Source organism: Diprion similis, chromosome 8 (genome assembly GCF_021155765.1).
Source record: "Diprion similis isolate iyDipSimi1 chromosome 8, iyDipSimi1.1, whole genome shotgun sequence".
NCBI lineage: Eukaryota > Metazoa > Arthropoda > Insecta > Hymenoptera > Diprionidae > Diprion > Diprion similis.
In genome coordinates this window covers 752,252-765,905 of record NC_060112.1, presented here as the reverse complement: position 1 = coordinate 765,905, position 13,654 = coordinate 752,252, and the positions used below count along the sequence as shown (strand labels likewise).

Genomic DNA, 13,654 nt, shown 5'->3' with positions numbered 1-13,654 from the left:
AGCGTACGTTGCATCGGGCTCAACTACACTAACCTCGCACTTGGCTCGCACGCTCGGTCCCATCTGCGCTGTGATTGATGGACTTCAAACGGCTCTAACTCAAAAGCCGTTGCTTTAAAAAAAAATTTTCAAGAGAAATTTTAGTCTTATTTTTTCACAAGGAATCCGTCAGTGCCCGGTGGTCACCGGGTACTGGATCACCCTGTATATATCGAGAAAAAGCTTAGAGCATGTAGTATGTACGCACATGGAGGGAACCCTCTGGCCATAAAGTGGAAAGACAGAGTGGGAAAGAGTAACATGAGTACCCCTCTTTTTCTAAGCCAGGAGCGTAGCGTGGTAAATTTAGTGCCGGTGTCAATGATACGCGCCTAATTAAAATGTTGTACGACATTTTAAAGAAAGTATGTTGCTTTCATTATAATAATATATATTATTATTATGTCCGGTAATTACGTATATAATTATTATTGTATATCGTATACAATATTTTACGAATATTTCAATATAATATATAATATATAATAACATATTATATTATATTTACACTCAAGAATTCATGACAATTGTAACAAAAAAGGATAATTTTTATTTTAAAGAAAACTTGCTTTATCGATTTGTTATTTGGATCGAATTTTTGGGATTTTGGGTTAGAAGAAATCATTGATGTGCTAATGCACTAACTGTGACAAAAAAATAATAGTTTTATTCATGTAATGGCACTTTGACCATAGTTTATTAAACTGTACACTTACTTAGGACCTTACTTTACTTATCTTGACACAAAACACTTAGAATAATTATATTATCAGTACTTATGTTAAAACAAAACTTAATGTCAACGATAATGAAGAATAGAACATGCATAATGCATTACTGGTTAACGCTTACATTTATGTGTAATACTGATTCGTGATTGAAATGAATGTATTTCGTGTATCGCTGCAGGTAATCTGTGTAATATCAAATATATGTAAGTACCCGATTCCAAAAGGAATGTAAACAGTAACCTAATCCATACAATATCTAATATCACTTACTCGAGAAAATTGACGCTCGAACCATTTGGTTTATCATTTTATATTTTGCAAATGCAGCATTTCAGAACCATGCCGGAATTTGGTAATGTTTATATTATTTTAACACTGCACACTTCGAACTAATTAGGCATGTCAAGCGCTACGAGGGCACTGCAGTCTGCACCCTTACCGCATCGCTTGGTGCAGCTCTGACGTAGCACGTGACTATTTTGAACCGACCAATCACATTTTGTGAGAGAGAGAAAGGTACTCTTGCTAAGTCCGTGTACTCATGCTGCAATATTTATCCTTTGGACATTCCCCGCTTATGGGACACTATAGGACTGACTACATTAAGTCCGTGGACTACATGGTCTAAGAGAAAAATCGTTGTGGGCGCCATGTAGCGGTAAAAAGAAAAGTTGCTATTTTCTTGAGTTTTGGCATCACGTGTAGCGCCGTGTTGAGCCTCCTTCTCACCTCCCTCCATAGTTTTGAATACAATGCCAGCGAGACTGTCAGTTTTTGAGGATACGTTCACGACTGTTAAGGCCGGAGCACATAAAGTTACAGAGCCCATAGGCAGAATGCAAAAGCCGTAGCGCATGCGCAATTGCAAAAGTCCAGTGCAGCCATATGGCTTCTACATTCTGCCTATGGTTTATGGATTTTCAATCTACACAAAAATTGTCCGTGGAAGCGTCTGTGATTGTAAATATTGTTGACTGCCGGTAGTCAACAATATTTACAATCACAGACGCTTCCACAGACAACTTATAGGATACTCGTTCGATATGCCATGCACTATGCCTTATGGATTTTTGTGTAGATTGAAAATCCATAAGCCATGGGCAGAATGCAGAAGCCATGTGGCTGGATTCGACTTTTATTTGCAATTGAGCATGCGCTACGGCTTCTAGATTCTGCCTATGGCCTCCGTATTTTATGTGCTCCGGCCTTTAGTTAGTATAGAGTTCAGTGCCGCCCACCCAAGTTTCAGGCCTGTGCGTAAGTCTGTTGCCGATAAAAACTTATGGTAAGTCGGCCGGGTAATTCCCGACGGTAAACGCACATGAGTAACCGCCCTACATTTACATTTACTCAACCGATAATAGACAGTGCAAAGCAGAATACTGTGGCAAATTACTTTCGAGATTATAAGTATCGGAGTTGATTACCGACATGCGGCGACCATTTGGTGACCATTGATTCCAAAAACTTGTTTTGTTTCGGGGGCCCGAATAACTCTGGGAATACAACACGAATAATGCGAACATCGGTTCATTCGACTCGTGAACCTTTTCCAAGTACCTCATTCGCTAATCGTTGGCCGGTGGTCATTGGATGAAAAAGTCTGTGACAGTTCGCGGTCCGCTGGAAGATGTCGCTTGTATTCTTCCGCAAGTCGGTGTGATTTGGCCGTTCGGTGGCGCGTCGATCGCCTTGCCGAGCGTCGCCGGGCGGGGTGGGCTGCTGGCTTTGGCTGGCTTTGGCGTCCTGCACGGTGACGTCATGATGCCAGTCAACATGGGCGACTGATCGCGACGGTCGCTCTGCTCCGTAGCTGTACGCGAGGAGATTGAAAGGAAGGGAAAGAAGGCATCACCACCACCACCACCACCACCATCGCGGACCGGCGGCTCAGCGGTAGAGCATCAGCAGTTGTTCGTTTACAAGATGGCAGACGGGCCGTGCGGTGAAGAGGCGCCGAGCGAGTTCGGCACTGCAAATCGCGTGCCCAAAGAGAGACACAAGTGTAATAATAACGATGTAGTGATAAACATTGATAGGGAAGGTGTTCGGGTTACGGAAAGTGATAATATTACCTCGTGCGCGGGTGTCGACGAGAAAAAGAAACGTGATGTTTATGTTGGTGATGATGATGATGACGGTGACGATGACGATGACGACGGTGACGACGACTACGACGACTACGACGACGACGACGACGACGACGATCGTGATGCCGGTGATGACGAGGAAGACGACGACGTCGACGATGACGATGAAGTTAGCAGAGGTAGCAGTATTAGCAGTGGTTGTGTCAGTGATGATGTGCCCCTTCGTTCTTCGGCGACGACCATGGTTGTTCACAAGAAGCCGCTAACGAAAGAGACTCTCGTAGTTCTCTTGCACCCTGTGAGTGTTGTTGGGAAAAAAACTGTTGGCTCGGTCGATGATAGAACGGCGTTGCTGGGGGAGATTAACAGCGACGCGATTCGCGGTGTTATCATCCCCGAACCGAAGAGGGGAGCGGCGGTTAAAAGTATCGACAAAGTGCCAACGGGGGTTGGCAACACCACCTTCAAGGGCCAAATTAGAACAGCGGATGATACCCTAGTTGGACCCTGCGGGAAGAAACGATGCGTCGATCGATACGATAGCTCGGAAAGCTCCGACAGGTGAGTTCAGTTGACAATGAGAATCCGATTATTCTCTATCATGTTCATTCAAATAGGACACCAGAAGTACACCGATCGGTAAGAGAATGCGATCGTCAAACGCCAGTTCCTTCTTATCCTTAGTTTCGTCCGCCTCGTGGTTGTCTTCCAACTGTTGGAAGAAATCTGCGTTTATCTGTTGTCCAGGAAAATTGCTAAAGTCGTGTTTGCCTTTGTAAACATTTTTCGCCTACTCGACTTGACTTGTCGTACGAAGGAATAGTTTCGGAATAATCGAACAACGGAGCATCTCTCTTCCCTGCAATATGGGCAAGGAAGGAAAGGGAACGGGCGCAGCAATAGTCCCAGTCTTCGCTTCTCCCAACAGCGTTTTCTAAACACGGCGATGGCGTCGCGTCCCATCGTCGCTCAAGTTGCAAACGGGTCCTCGAGTTTTATTTACGCTTGCGTTTGCTCGATTCCCTCTTCACCTCCAGGTCGCGCAGCTCGAATACGAACTTCCGGACAAAGCCTGAAGTTTCTCAAAGCCCGTTTCTTGTGTAGGTATAAGTATCTCGCTCCTCCTAGGACGTGTAAATATTATCGAATCTGTCTCCTTATTTCACTCTTCTCTTCTCCTCCGGTCGGCGTGTTACACCACAGTACGATGGCCGGATGAGAGACGAAACGTTTCGAACCGAACAAATTAAACAAATAAATTTACGAATTGCTTATACACAACACTCTTCTCGATTCTTCGAGATGTGCTGTGGTATTTTAATACACGGGATGAAGAATCAACGATGGCTCAACATTTTCCATCGGTTTGTTTCAACGCTTAGAAACAGGCACGAATAGTATATATAAATGCCACATACATTATAATCGTTCGTTCCTTGCGGGCGAGCGACGTTGATATAGCTGCGGTGTGGCTGAACGCAATTTCGGCTCCATAAATTTTTCTATTCCCCTTAGAATGCGTAACTAAGCGTTTGATCGATCGGTAGATCTATGGATAAATAAGTAATACAATCTTAAAGCGAAAGCGGAAATCCTAGGTCAGGCGAACCCCGTAGAGAGAATATTACATAGTTTGGTAATGGTAAATAAACAACAGATACACGTATTCCTACGAGCAAGGAAATAATCTCTCCGAAGAAGTAAATCGCAACAGCCGGGCGAGATGAAAAACTTCTGCCTGCTGTTATATCGTAATGTTCAGCGGCCCTCTATGATATCTCGTGTAGTGTACTGCTATGCAACCAACAACCAACCGGTTTCTCTTCACATTTTACGGCGCGTATAAATGACCGCAACACCGTCATCTGTAATAACAATAATTATTACTTGTATAGCGCTGCAGAGTCAAAACATTTCTTATTCTCAATTTTTCATATTTACACCGAAACTGCTTCGGTACTTGTAAGCCGTTGCAATTATTATGTTATATGCATTGTGAAGTCTGTTGTTCCTTTCTCGACTGTGTGTGTCATGCCGCTGTCTTTGTTCGACTCTCTATTTCATTGTTAATTGTGTGTCTAATCAAAACGTCGAAAGTGAAGTTGACAGGAGGACAAACATTTCGTTTCCCTGTCGTTAAACAACTGGTTACAATAACAAGGCATCAACAACGTGGATGCGTAGCTGCTGTACCTCCCGATACATATGCGCCCATTTTTGTTTACCAGCCTGGTTATCTTAATAATAAACGCATTCTTAGATCCGTATTTCTGTTTGTTTGAAATTGTTTAAAATGAACGAGCATCACGATGATATAATACTGACGACGTATCCTTGGTTTTGTTGTTTGAAATATTTGCCTGTTTGTTCTATCGTACCGACAAACAATTGCAGAAAATTATTTTAATCATCAACAGAGAGAGAGAGAGAGAGAGAGCAGCCGCGTATCGTCGTCACGTATGTACGAAACACATAGGCACACGTTAATGATATCGCAATAGATGGGGGATATCCGGTGACTAATCTAATCTTGTGCTCAACATTTACCATCTTCTTATATTTAGACGGAACATTGACCGATACTGATTGCGAAGCGTGTAGATATACCGTGGAAAAGAATATCTTGATAGCATACTGATTTTAACTCACGTCAGTGCGTCAGACTCGAGTCCGAATGTTGGACGGTAACTGCCGAGTAGTATGGTATAGTAGAGGACACTAACGTAAATGAAACTAAAAAATTTATGAATTTGAACGGACCTGAAGACGATACGGAAAGTTTTATTGCTGGAAAAGGAAGACACGTTCGGGACAAATAGCGTATCGTGCCTAACGAGGATAGAATTTTTTTGTTGACTTTGCGTATGCAAAACTTGCGCGTAACGCTTCCTCATTGATAATGATGGTATAAGGTAATTAAAACCAGCATGAACTTCACAAACGGTTGCGGTCGAGACCAAAATTGCAAATACACACCGAATCTACCTAATATCTGCAATATCATTCGTTTACAACATTTGAAGCGTGCGTATAACGTGTACGTGGACCGCACATTGCAGCTTGACGAGCTGACGTTCTATTGACAAAAAAAGAGTGAGTCAAAGAAATGTTTAAATCTACTACTGACGGCTCGCTTGCTATATTTATGCATGCTCGTAACGTAACGCAACATATAACTCGTACAGCTGGAGAAGAAAAAAAAATTGGACGTATATTTGCTCCTGTGTCAGGACTTCGGGTCGTTGGTTGATTAATTGGTGACGGGTGCATCGAGAGTCTACACATGCATGTACTATGTGCATTTATTTATAAGCTCATCGTCAACGGTCAACGCGTAGGCAAGACAGAGCCAGACATTTCTCCGCCCGAAAACGTTCAAATATTGCAGTTTTGCTTTTACCTCGAGTCAAATATAGTCTTTAGTATCTTATCACAAGCCTGCAACGTTGAGAATTCACCACGCGTGAAACTCCGCGATCTCTTCGGTTATGATGCTTCCTTTCCGCTCTTCAGAGTTCTACTTTTTTAATTCCCTCTTTATTCATTTGTTTCATTCTCCGTATTGCTTCACTTCACTCCATTCCGTTTTTCTGTATACTCCATTGCATCGTGCTTCTTTTCTCTCACTTAAATGCGTATCGCGCTCACGCACCGTCGCACCCGTCGCGTCGCTTCGTTAACGTAATCGCAGAGTGGAACAACTTTTCTCTCTCTACTGTACCTCACGCCGCTCGTCGACCGACCTAGCAGCTAAATATTTTACCTCCGACTGTACACACCCTACGGCCCTTGCTCCACGTTGCGCGTTGCCCGTTGTTGCCTTCACATTTTCACACACCGACTAAGATGGCTCCCGCCGAGCCCGTCGTCGCCCCCTCCTTCCCTTTCTCACTCTCGTCACTATTTTTACATCGCCTATACATCCACCCGCCGCATACATCCAATGCATCCTCTCTTGAAATCTATATAGACATGCTTTTTTTTTTACTGTGTTCACACCGACATCAACACATGCTTATAGTCCATAGACGAATCAATGTTAAATTCTCACGATTGCAAGCTTTTTTTTGAATAATAATTTATTCTGTTTGAATTTATTTCTTGTAGTCTATTTTTTTCATCTCCTGTTAATCGTAAAAAAAATCGACATCTCAATTGTTGGAGTGAACAAGAGTCGCTCTGGCTTAACATTTATCTGCAATACCACGTAATTATTTTTTCCTAAAAATGCAAATTAGCATTGGAGAAATATTGCCAATCTTCAAAAAAAAAAAAAAGCCCAAACTAAATAAAATACATCCTTTGGAAATAATATCTTATACATCGATGTGTTTGTTTTCGATGCCAAACAATTAATTAAATTATAAAGTTTTTTTTTCGAACGGAAAAAAATTTTTTAGATTTCGATCTATAAGATAAAATTATTCCAGATGTATATTCTGGGGAACCCAGCTTGCAGTTTTGAAATAGTCCTAGGATTTTATGCGTTGGTGTTACTGAACACCCTAGCTGTTAGTCTTCTTTGCACGTATCTGCGTACTTATCGTTCGCACGCGACGTGTCGTTCTCGCTACTATTATAACGGATACATGCGCCGCCTTTTCCGGAGCAATTACAACCCGATCGTTGTAGCGCTTCTCTTCCGTGATAAAGATCCACACAATATAGAATCATGCGTTTTGTGTGTATTTATCACGTATGTCGTTGCTGCAGAGCTAGTTTCCGGTTGACGGTGCTTCCATCGATGTCGGTACAAATTTAGTGTAAAAATTTAGTTTTGTCGATGCCTAAAAATTGAAACGCATCTCCCACATCGTCTATTTCGATCTCGAGAAGCACGCGTGCCCTCGTTAAATTTTCAGTTCGATTATACTTTATACTCTCGTCGGTATAGTAAAATTCGCCTTATCGCAGGAACAAATGATAATAATTGAACAATCGTTTTACTTGATTTTACAACATAATAATAGCGTCTGAAACAAATACGTCAGTGTAAATCGACGCAGTTGTATTCATGTTCTCTAACGTGGTATTCTAATGCCCGTTACAAACGGCTCTCTGAACCCTAGGTGGAAACAAAGTTAGAAAAGTTTTGCGGTATCGATTGTCGAACTAGTTTCGACGGCAACGAGTTGGCGATGATTTCAGTGGTTTTGTATGGAATGGCGAATGGCAGTGATTTTGAATGAAGGATGTCGAGGCTGCGGAGGGGAAGCCAACGAAGAATGAGGGTGAAGTTTGTAGCGTTATTGTAACAATGCATCTTCAGAAGAACTCGTTATTTTGCAATTTTAGGATGAACTGAAATTTAAGAAACTGTTATTAAAGCATAAACAAACTTAGGTTTTGTAAATTAGGTTTGCAAAATAGTAATTTTTCTTTCAAAGTTTGATACAGTAACGTTACTAACTTCACCTCCGCTAACAGCTGACCATAGAATTTGCGAAGGATCTACTAGCGACGAGGGATCATTACAAAGCTGCACAGCGGACGAAATTGCGATCTAGCGTTAAGTTATGCGTTGCGATGATCCAGCAGGTGCGCGTCGAATTGCGCAATCTACGAAATTGATCTAAAAACAATTTTTGCGGATTCTTGCAACGCGTGACGTCACGTAGAAAGTTGTACAGAGATCTGTGTTGCGGCAGGTCGAGAGATTTCTGAATCACCACTTCAGTCAGACGCCCAACATAATGTCGCGATGTCTTTTGTATAGAATTGTGTTTCAGCTTTTATTGCCTCGTTCATCGCGGGGTGCCAATTCTCATTGTGCGAACGTTAAGTTCTTGGTCACTTTTCCGGGTTGTCGAGGGTACGCACGCATAGAAATGTGTTGTGTTGATATTTGAGGGGGCACATTCGAGTAAAATATTTTAAAAGCCGACTTCCTTTTTATTCGTATTTCTGAAAGTTTGAAGTATGAAGAATATTGCGTGCAAATTGCCCGATGAAATCCGAAGAATTGTTGCAGAAGTAGGATATCTCGAAAACGACACGACCAATTTTTACCAAATTTGGACATAATGTTTTTGTACATTTGATTTCGTTCGCTGCGTATCGGGGTTTTTTTAATACAGTTATTTACTTTTTTATAGTCCAAAAAAGGTGTTAAATTTAGGCCGAAAAACGAAAATTAAAGTCGAAACGTTTACTGTTTCGTTGATAAAAAAAAATAAAAAAATCCCTACACAGCGAACGGCTCGATATATTATATTTCAAGATATCGTTGGAATTTTTTATTTTAGATGAACCGACTGTCCAAAAATCTTAGACACCGCAGACCGTGTCAGTACGGAAGATATTTTACACCGACCACACTAACAACGCTATACGAGTAGATAAATTTTATAGAGTAGAAAAAATTACTGAACATACCTGAATATATAAGTTTTGTAATGGAAAAAAAAAAACGGATGAAATTGAATACATAGTATTTTACACGAAAATAGCATTTTACACGAAAATTCTCGAAATTCGCCTACTTTTCTAGCCATCTCCTCGGATGTGCCCCCTCAATGACGTGCGATACGGTCAGTTGGTCGAATTCTTTGTCCGTACAATGAATTGTCGAGAGTACACGCAATCCCACAAGGTACCTGCGCTTGTGTCTATATCATACATTCGATGGGAGTTATTATCTACGGTGGCAACCGATCACGGTGATACTCATCGAGAATGTCATTTTCAGCGTCCTCCGAAGGCATCGTAGAGTTGAAGTATAATTCGAAAGATCCTACGGTAACCTTGCCTGGACTAGCGGCGTCGAATCGTCGGCGATCCGGCACACCGATACTTATTAATACCGATACATGCCATCGTATTGGTAACGTACATGATCGGTATCCACCGGCCGGTGAATCATTAACCGATTGTTGAAAATCGTCGGGACTTTGAACGCGCTGGCGGTTACCGGTTTACCGGTCTCGGTCGCTGGGCGAGAGTCTCGGGGATTTTGGCGAAGCCATGCTGGAGAGACGGACGAGAGTGAACGCCGGCGGGCTTGGATCACCGCGGTTTGTTCGGAACAAACTACAACTCGAATTGTGTATATTACACCGGCTCCGTTCGGTCGGAGCGGCAGCCGAAGCGACTGCCGGCCGTGGCCGTGAAAGTGAAATTCGTGAATGAAACGTGGGTAACAACCTGGTTCCCTCGGCCGCGAATCAAGGTAAAGGTTGCCCCCGGATTTCCTCGCCGCGCCGTCAGTTTACCGCCGCCGTTCTATCGGGCATGCACGGTGCCGTGGGTACAACGCAAGGTGGGCGGGTGCAGGGCGAATAACCACGGGTACGGGTACCTACCGAATAAATTGTCACAGTACCGTTACGCTCAGGCAAGGCCGAATGCCCCCCACCTTACCCTCAATCCACTAACATTCCCGCGAAAGAATCATCGTTTCGTTTTTCAATCACGTAGGTAGCAGCTGTCCGTACACGCCTATTATATAGCTTCGTTTCTTGATCTTTTCTTGTCAACGAGAAGAAGGAAAGGGAAGCTCTGAAGATAAGAAGATACGCAAAATGGTCTAAACGAGCAGCTTTAGGCTGACCGTGAGTCAGTACTCAAACTTCTCGTTCTTACATTGCAGGTTCCAAGTTCACGGAACAAAAAAAAATATTAATATCAAATTCGAATTTTGAATTACAAATTCAGATTCGTTATTGACGATTCAAAACCCTTGGATGCTATATTACATGGATATATTATTATTTTTTTAGTTTGAACCACTTTAATGGATCTACCATCATAAATTTTGGAATTCTGACCATGGACTCGTTATCGGTGACCCGAAAAATCTCCGACTCTTAATTTCCATCAAAATCTGAATAATTTTAGATTTTTCCCACCATATCGGATTCACGATTTTGGATTTCACGATCTGACTTCAGATTCGTGATTAGTGACCCGAAAAACATCACGGTACCAAATTTCATTCAAATCTGTTCATCCATTTTCAAGATATGACTGTTATTTGACTTTTTGGAAATTGTTGTTTAATTAATTGAAAAAGCACTTGACCGATCAAAGCCAAAATCTAATCACTTCTAAGTTTGGAAAAGCCACGTCGATTGAGACAAAAAACATTGAAATCCAGACACTCGTTCTTGAGATATCGTTGGTCAAAAAGAATTGATCACATACATATGATTCATATGTACACACACACAGATGTCCATCCGAAAATGGTCGGAAGTGATTCTCTAGATCTTGAAACGTCGAGATCTAGTGAAGACTCAACTTTTCATTTTCCGGGTGGTTACAATAACTTCCCTTTTTCCGAAAACGACGAAACTGGAAGTTAAGAAACGCTTACCGTTAATTTGGAGATTAATATTCGTCCTCGATTTATACATTCCAGCAAACTAATCACGAGAGAAATGTATTATTGCTTGAGGGAGGGGCCGCCGTAGGTGTATCATAGCGGTTGAGCTAGCCCAGACACGGAGGCATCTCATCAACTGACTCGAACAACTTGCAGTTCCGGATCATTGTTCGTGCGAATTTCAAAAGACAACGGGGATAATTCATCTCAAAGTTATTCTCTGCAAAGTGAGACGTATCGTATCGTGCGGACATGAATTACCGGTTCACTTCCGCCGAGTTACATCATACGGATCATACGATGGTCACTCTGATTCACTAGCTGCTACACTGCAGCTGCGTGCATGATTATGTTCGTCGTGGTAAAGACGTCGTTGTGACCGAGGTTAGGACGATAGAAAAGGCAAGCATGTTTGAAATATTTAGTATTTCGAACACAATTGCGCGTTGCACATGTGTCGTTATACAAGGGTATGCGTGTTGTGTATATGTATGTCTGTTATACGACTCGACGGAAAACGAATTGAATCTTACTAAACCAACACTCGTCATTGCCGTAATCTGATCCTAGTTGACGATCTGCAGACTAGATTGTACATATATCAGCTCTATCCAATACAGCAAAGCAGAAACAATCATCCCTCCACGTTTTTTTTCACCTTAGAGCGTCGTCGTATAATACATCTATCGTTGATAATACGATTGAAAACAGTGATAAAAAGTGATCGATGTACGCGCGTGTTACATGGTTGATATAGACTGCTCGTCTTGTGTGTGCGGTTTCCAATTCTGATTCGCGTGGTGCGATAATATTCTGGATAGGTTTAAAAATATCAGACAGACAATATTCCAATTAATATTTCTACTCGAGTTTTATGGATCCCCGTACTTTCATGACTAATTACAAGCATGCCGAGCGATAGAAATTATCGCCTGAGAATTGAAACGGATAACTTGCGGCAATCGAATAGTTAGTATTCTCGCAGGGTATTAGATCTGTCGTTCCGTGCTAGACACATAAAATATGTGTGTGAAGTTAGTAGCACATAATTTTTCAGCATATCAAAAATTAGATGAAGTTATATTTGCTTCCAACTGAGTTCTATAATTCCTGCATGATAGTTTTCAAAAATAGTTCTGGTAAAAAACGAAAATTGAGAAGATGAAATGCTAACTTCGCATAGCACATCACTATTTCGACACTTATTTTTGTTCTATTTTTTAATTTTCGGTGAGTTCTATAATTCTATAAACAAAACTCGAGGAGTTCTGTCAGGAAAACCATGGAAACTTTTTTTTTTTTTTTAAATTTAATAACTATATTTTAGATGTACGACTATGATATTCTGACGCTTCGAGGTGAGTTCTAGGCCTTGAAAACTTTTTACATTATACTATTTGTGTTTTCGAACAATTGTGAAAATAATTCCGACCGTGTTGCATCGTTAAACAGTTGCAAAAAATATTAACGATAGTAAATTATTCGAACAGCTATGAAAAATTATTAAACAAAGTTAATTTCTGTTTATAATTGTTTAACGATGCATCATTGTTCGAACTATTACGAGGATTGTTCGGAAACAGAAATATTATGATGTAAAAAATTATCAAAGCCTAGATCTCAACTCGAAGCGTCAGCATCTCATGATCGTACATCTAAAATATGGTTATTAAATAAATAAAAAAACCAAAACAGTTTCCATAGTTTTTCTGACAGAACTCTTCGAATTTTGTTTATAGAACTATAGAACTCGCCGGAAACTGAATAATACAACAGAAATAAGTGTCATTTTGGGTAAAAGGTCGTAACCGCCAAAAATACGATCCTAGAGGCAAAATGGCGTATAAGTTTCTTCCCTCACTATTCGCTTTGAAAATGAGTAAAACGTATAATTTGATCGAAATAGAGCGTTTTAAAATCTAAAGACAAAAGCTCGTATATTGGGCAGATACGATCTTTTTCTATTAGTAATAAGTATGCACATGGAAAAAAGTTCATAACAGAAAGTCGTAACAACCATTTTCTTCTGCAATCGGTCTGGAACCCATTGAAACGCATAGTTAAGTTGAAATCTGCGAAAATCCAGAAATGTTATAATAAAATCATGGAAGGTAAAAACAGAAGGGCGTAACCGCCAATTTTGTTTCCTGTGCTTCAAACTATCTAAAGACTACTGAAACACATAAACAATTAAAATTAACATAGTTACACAGTGATTATGTCGATTTTCTGTACGTGGATTATCCAAATTCTCAATTATCGTAATAATAGGAATAATAATAATAATATTTGGCGGTTACGTCCCTATGCAATTACCGTAGTAGATAATTTTTTTCCAATTTTCATTAGGGCCAAAAGGTCGTATCTGCACATTCGACTGTTTGCTGTCAGTCGATGAATTGATACTCGAACCCAAAATAGAAAAAGACACATATTGGCAGATACGACCTTATAGAATTAATCGACATAGG

The 13,654-nt window shown here is 41.0% G+C and overlaps 1 protein-coding gene across 3 annotated transcripts in view; it reads left to right on the top strand.

The window, feature by feature from the left end:
* Positions 1-2,529: 2,529 nt before the first annotated feature.
* Positions 2,530-13,654, top strand: part of LOC124408590 — a 91,529-nt gene continuing 80,404 nt past the window's right edge. For all 3 annotated transcript variants that reach the window (XR_006929450.1, XM_046885619.1, XM_046885620.1), the window contains exon 1: positions 2,530-3,421. Coding sequence is in view for 2 of the 3 variants with exons in the window: in XM_046885619.1 (XP_046741575.1) it covers positions 2,697-3,421 (725 nt within the window). In the remaining variant the exon portion in view is untranslated. The remainder of the gene's footprint in view (positions 3,422-13,654) is intronic.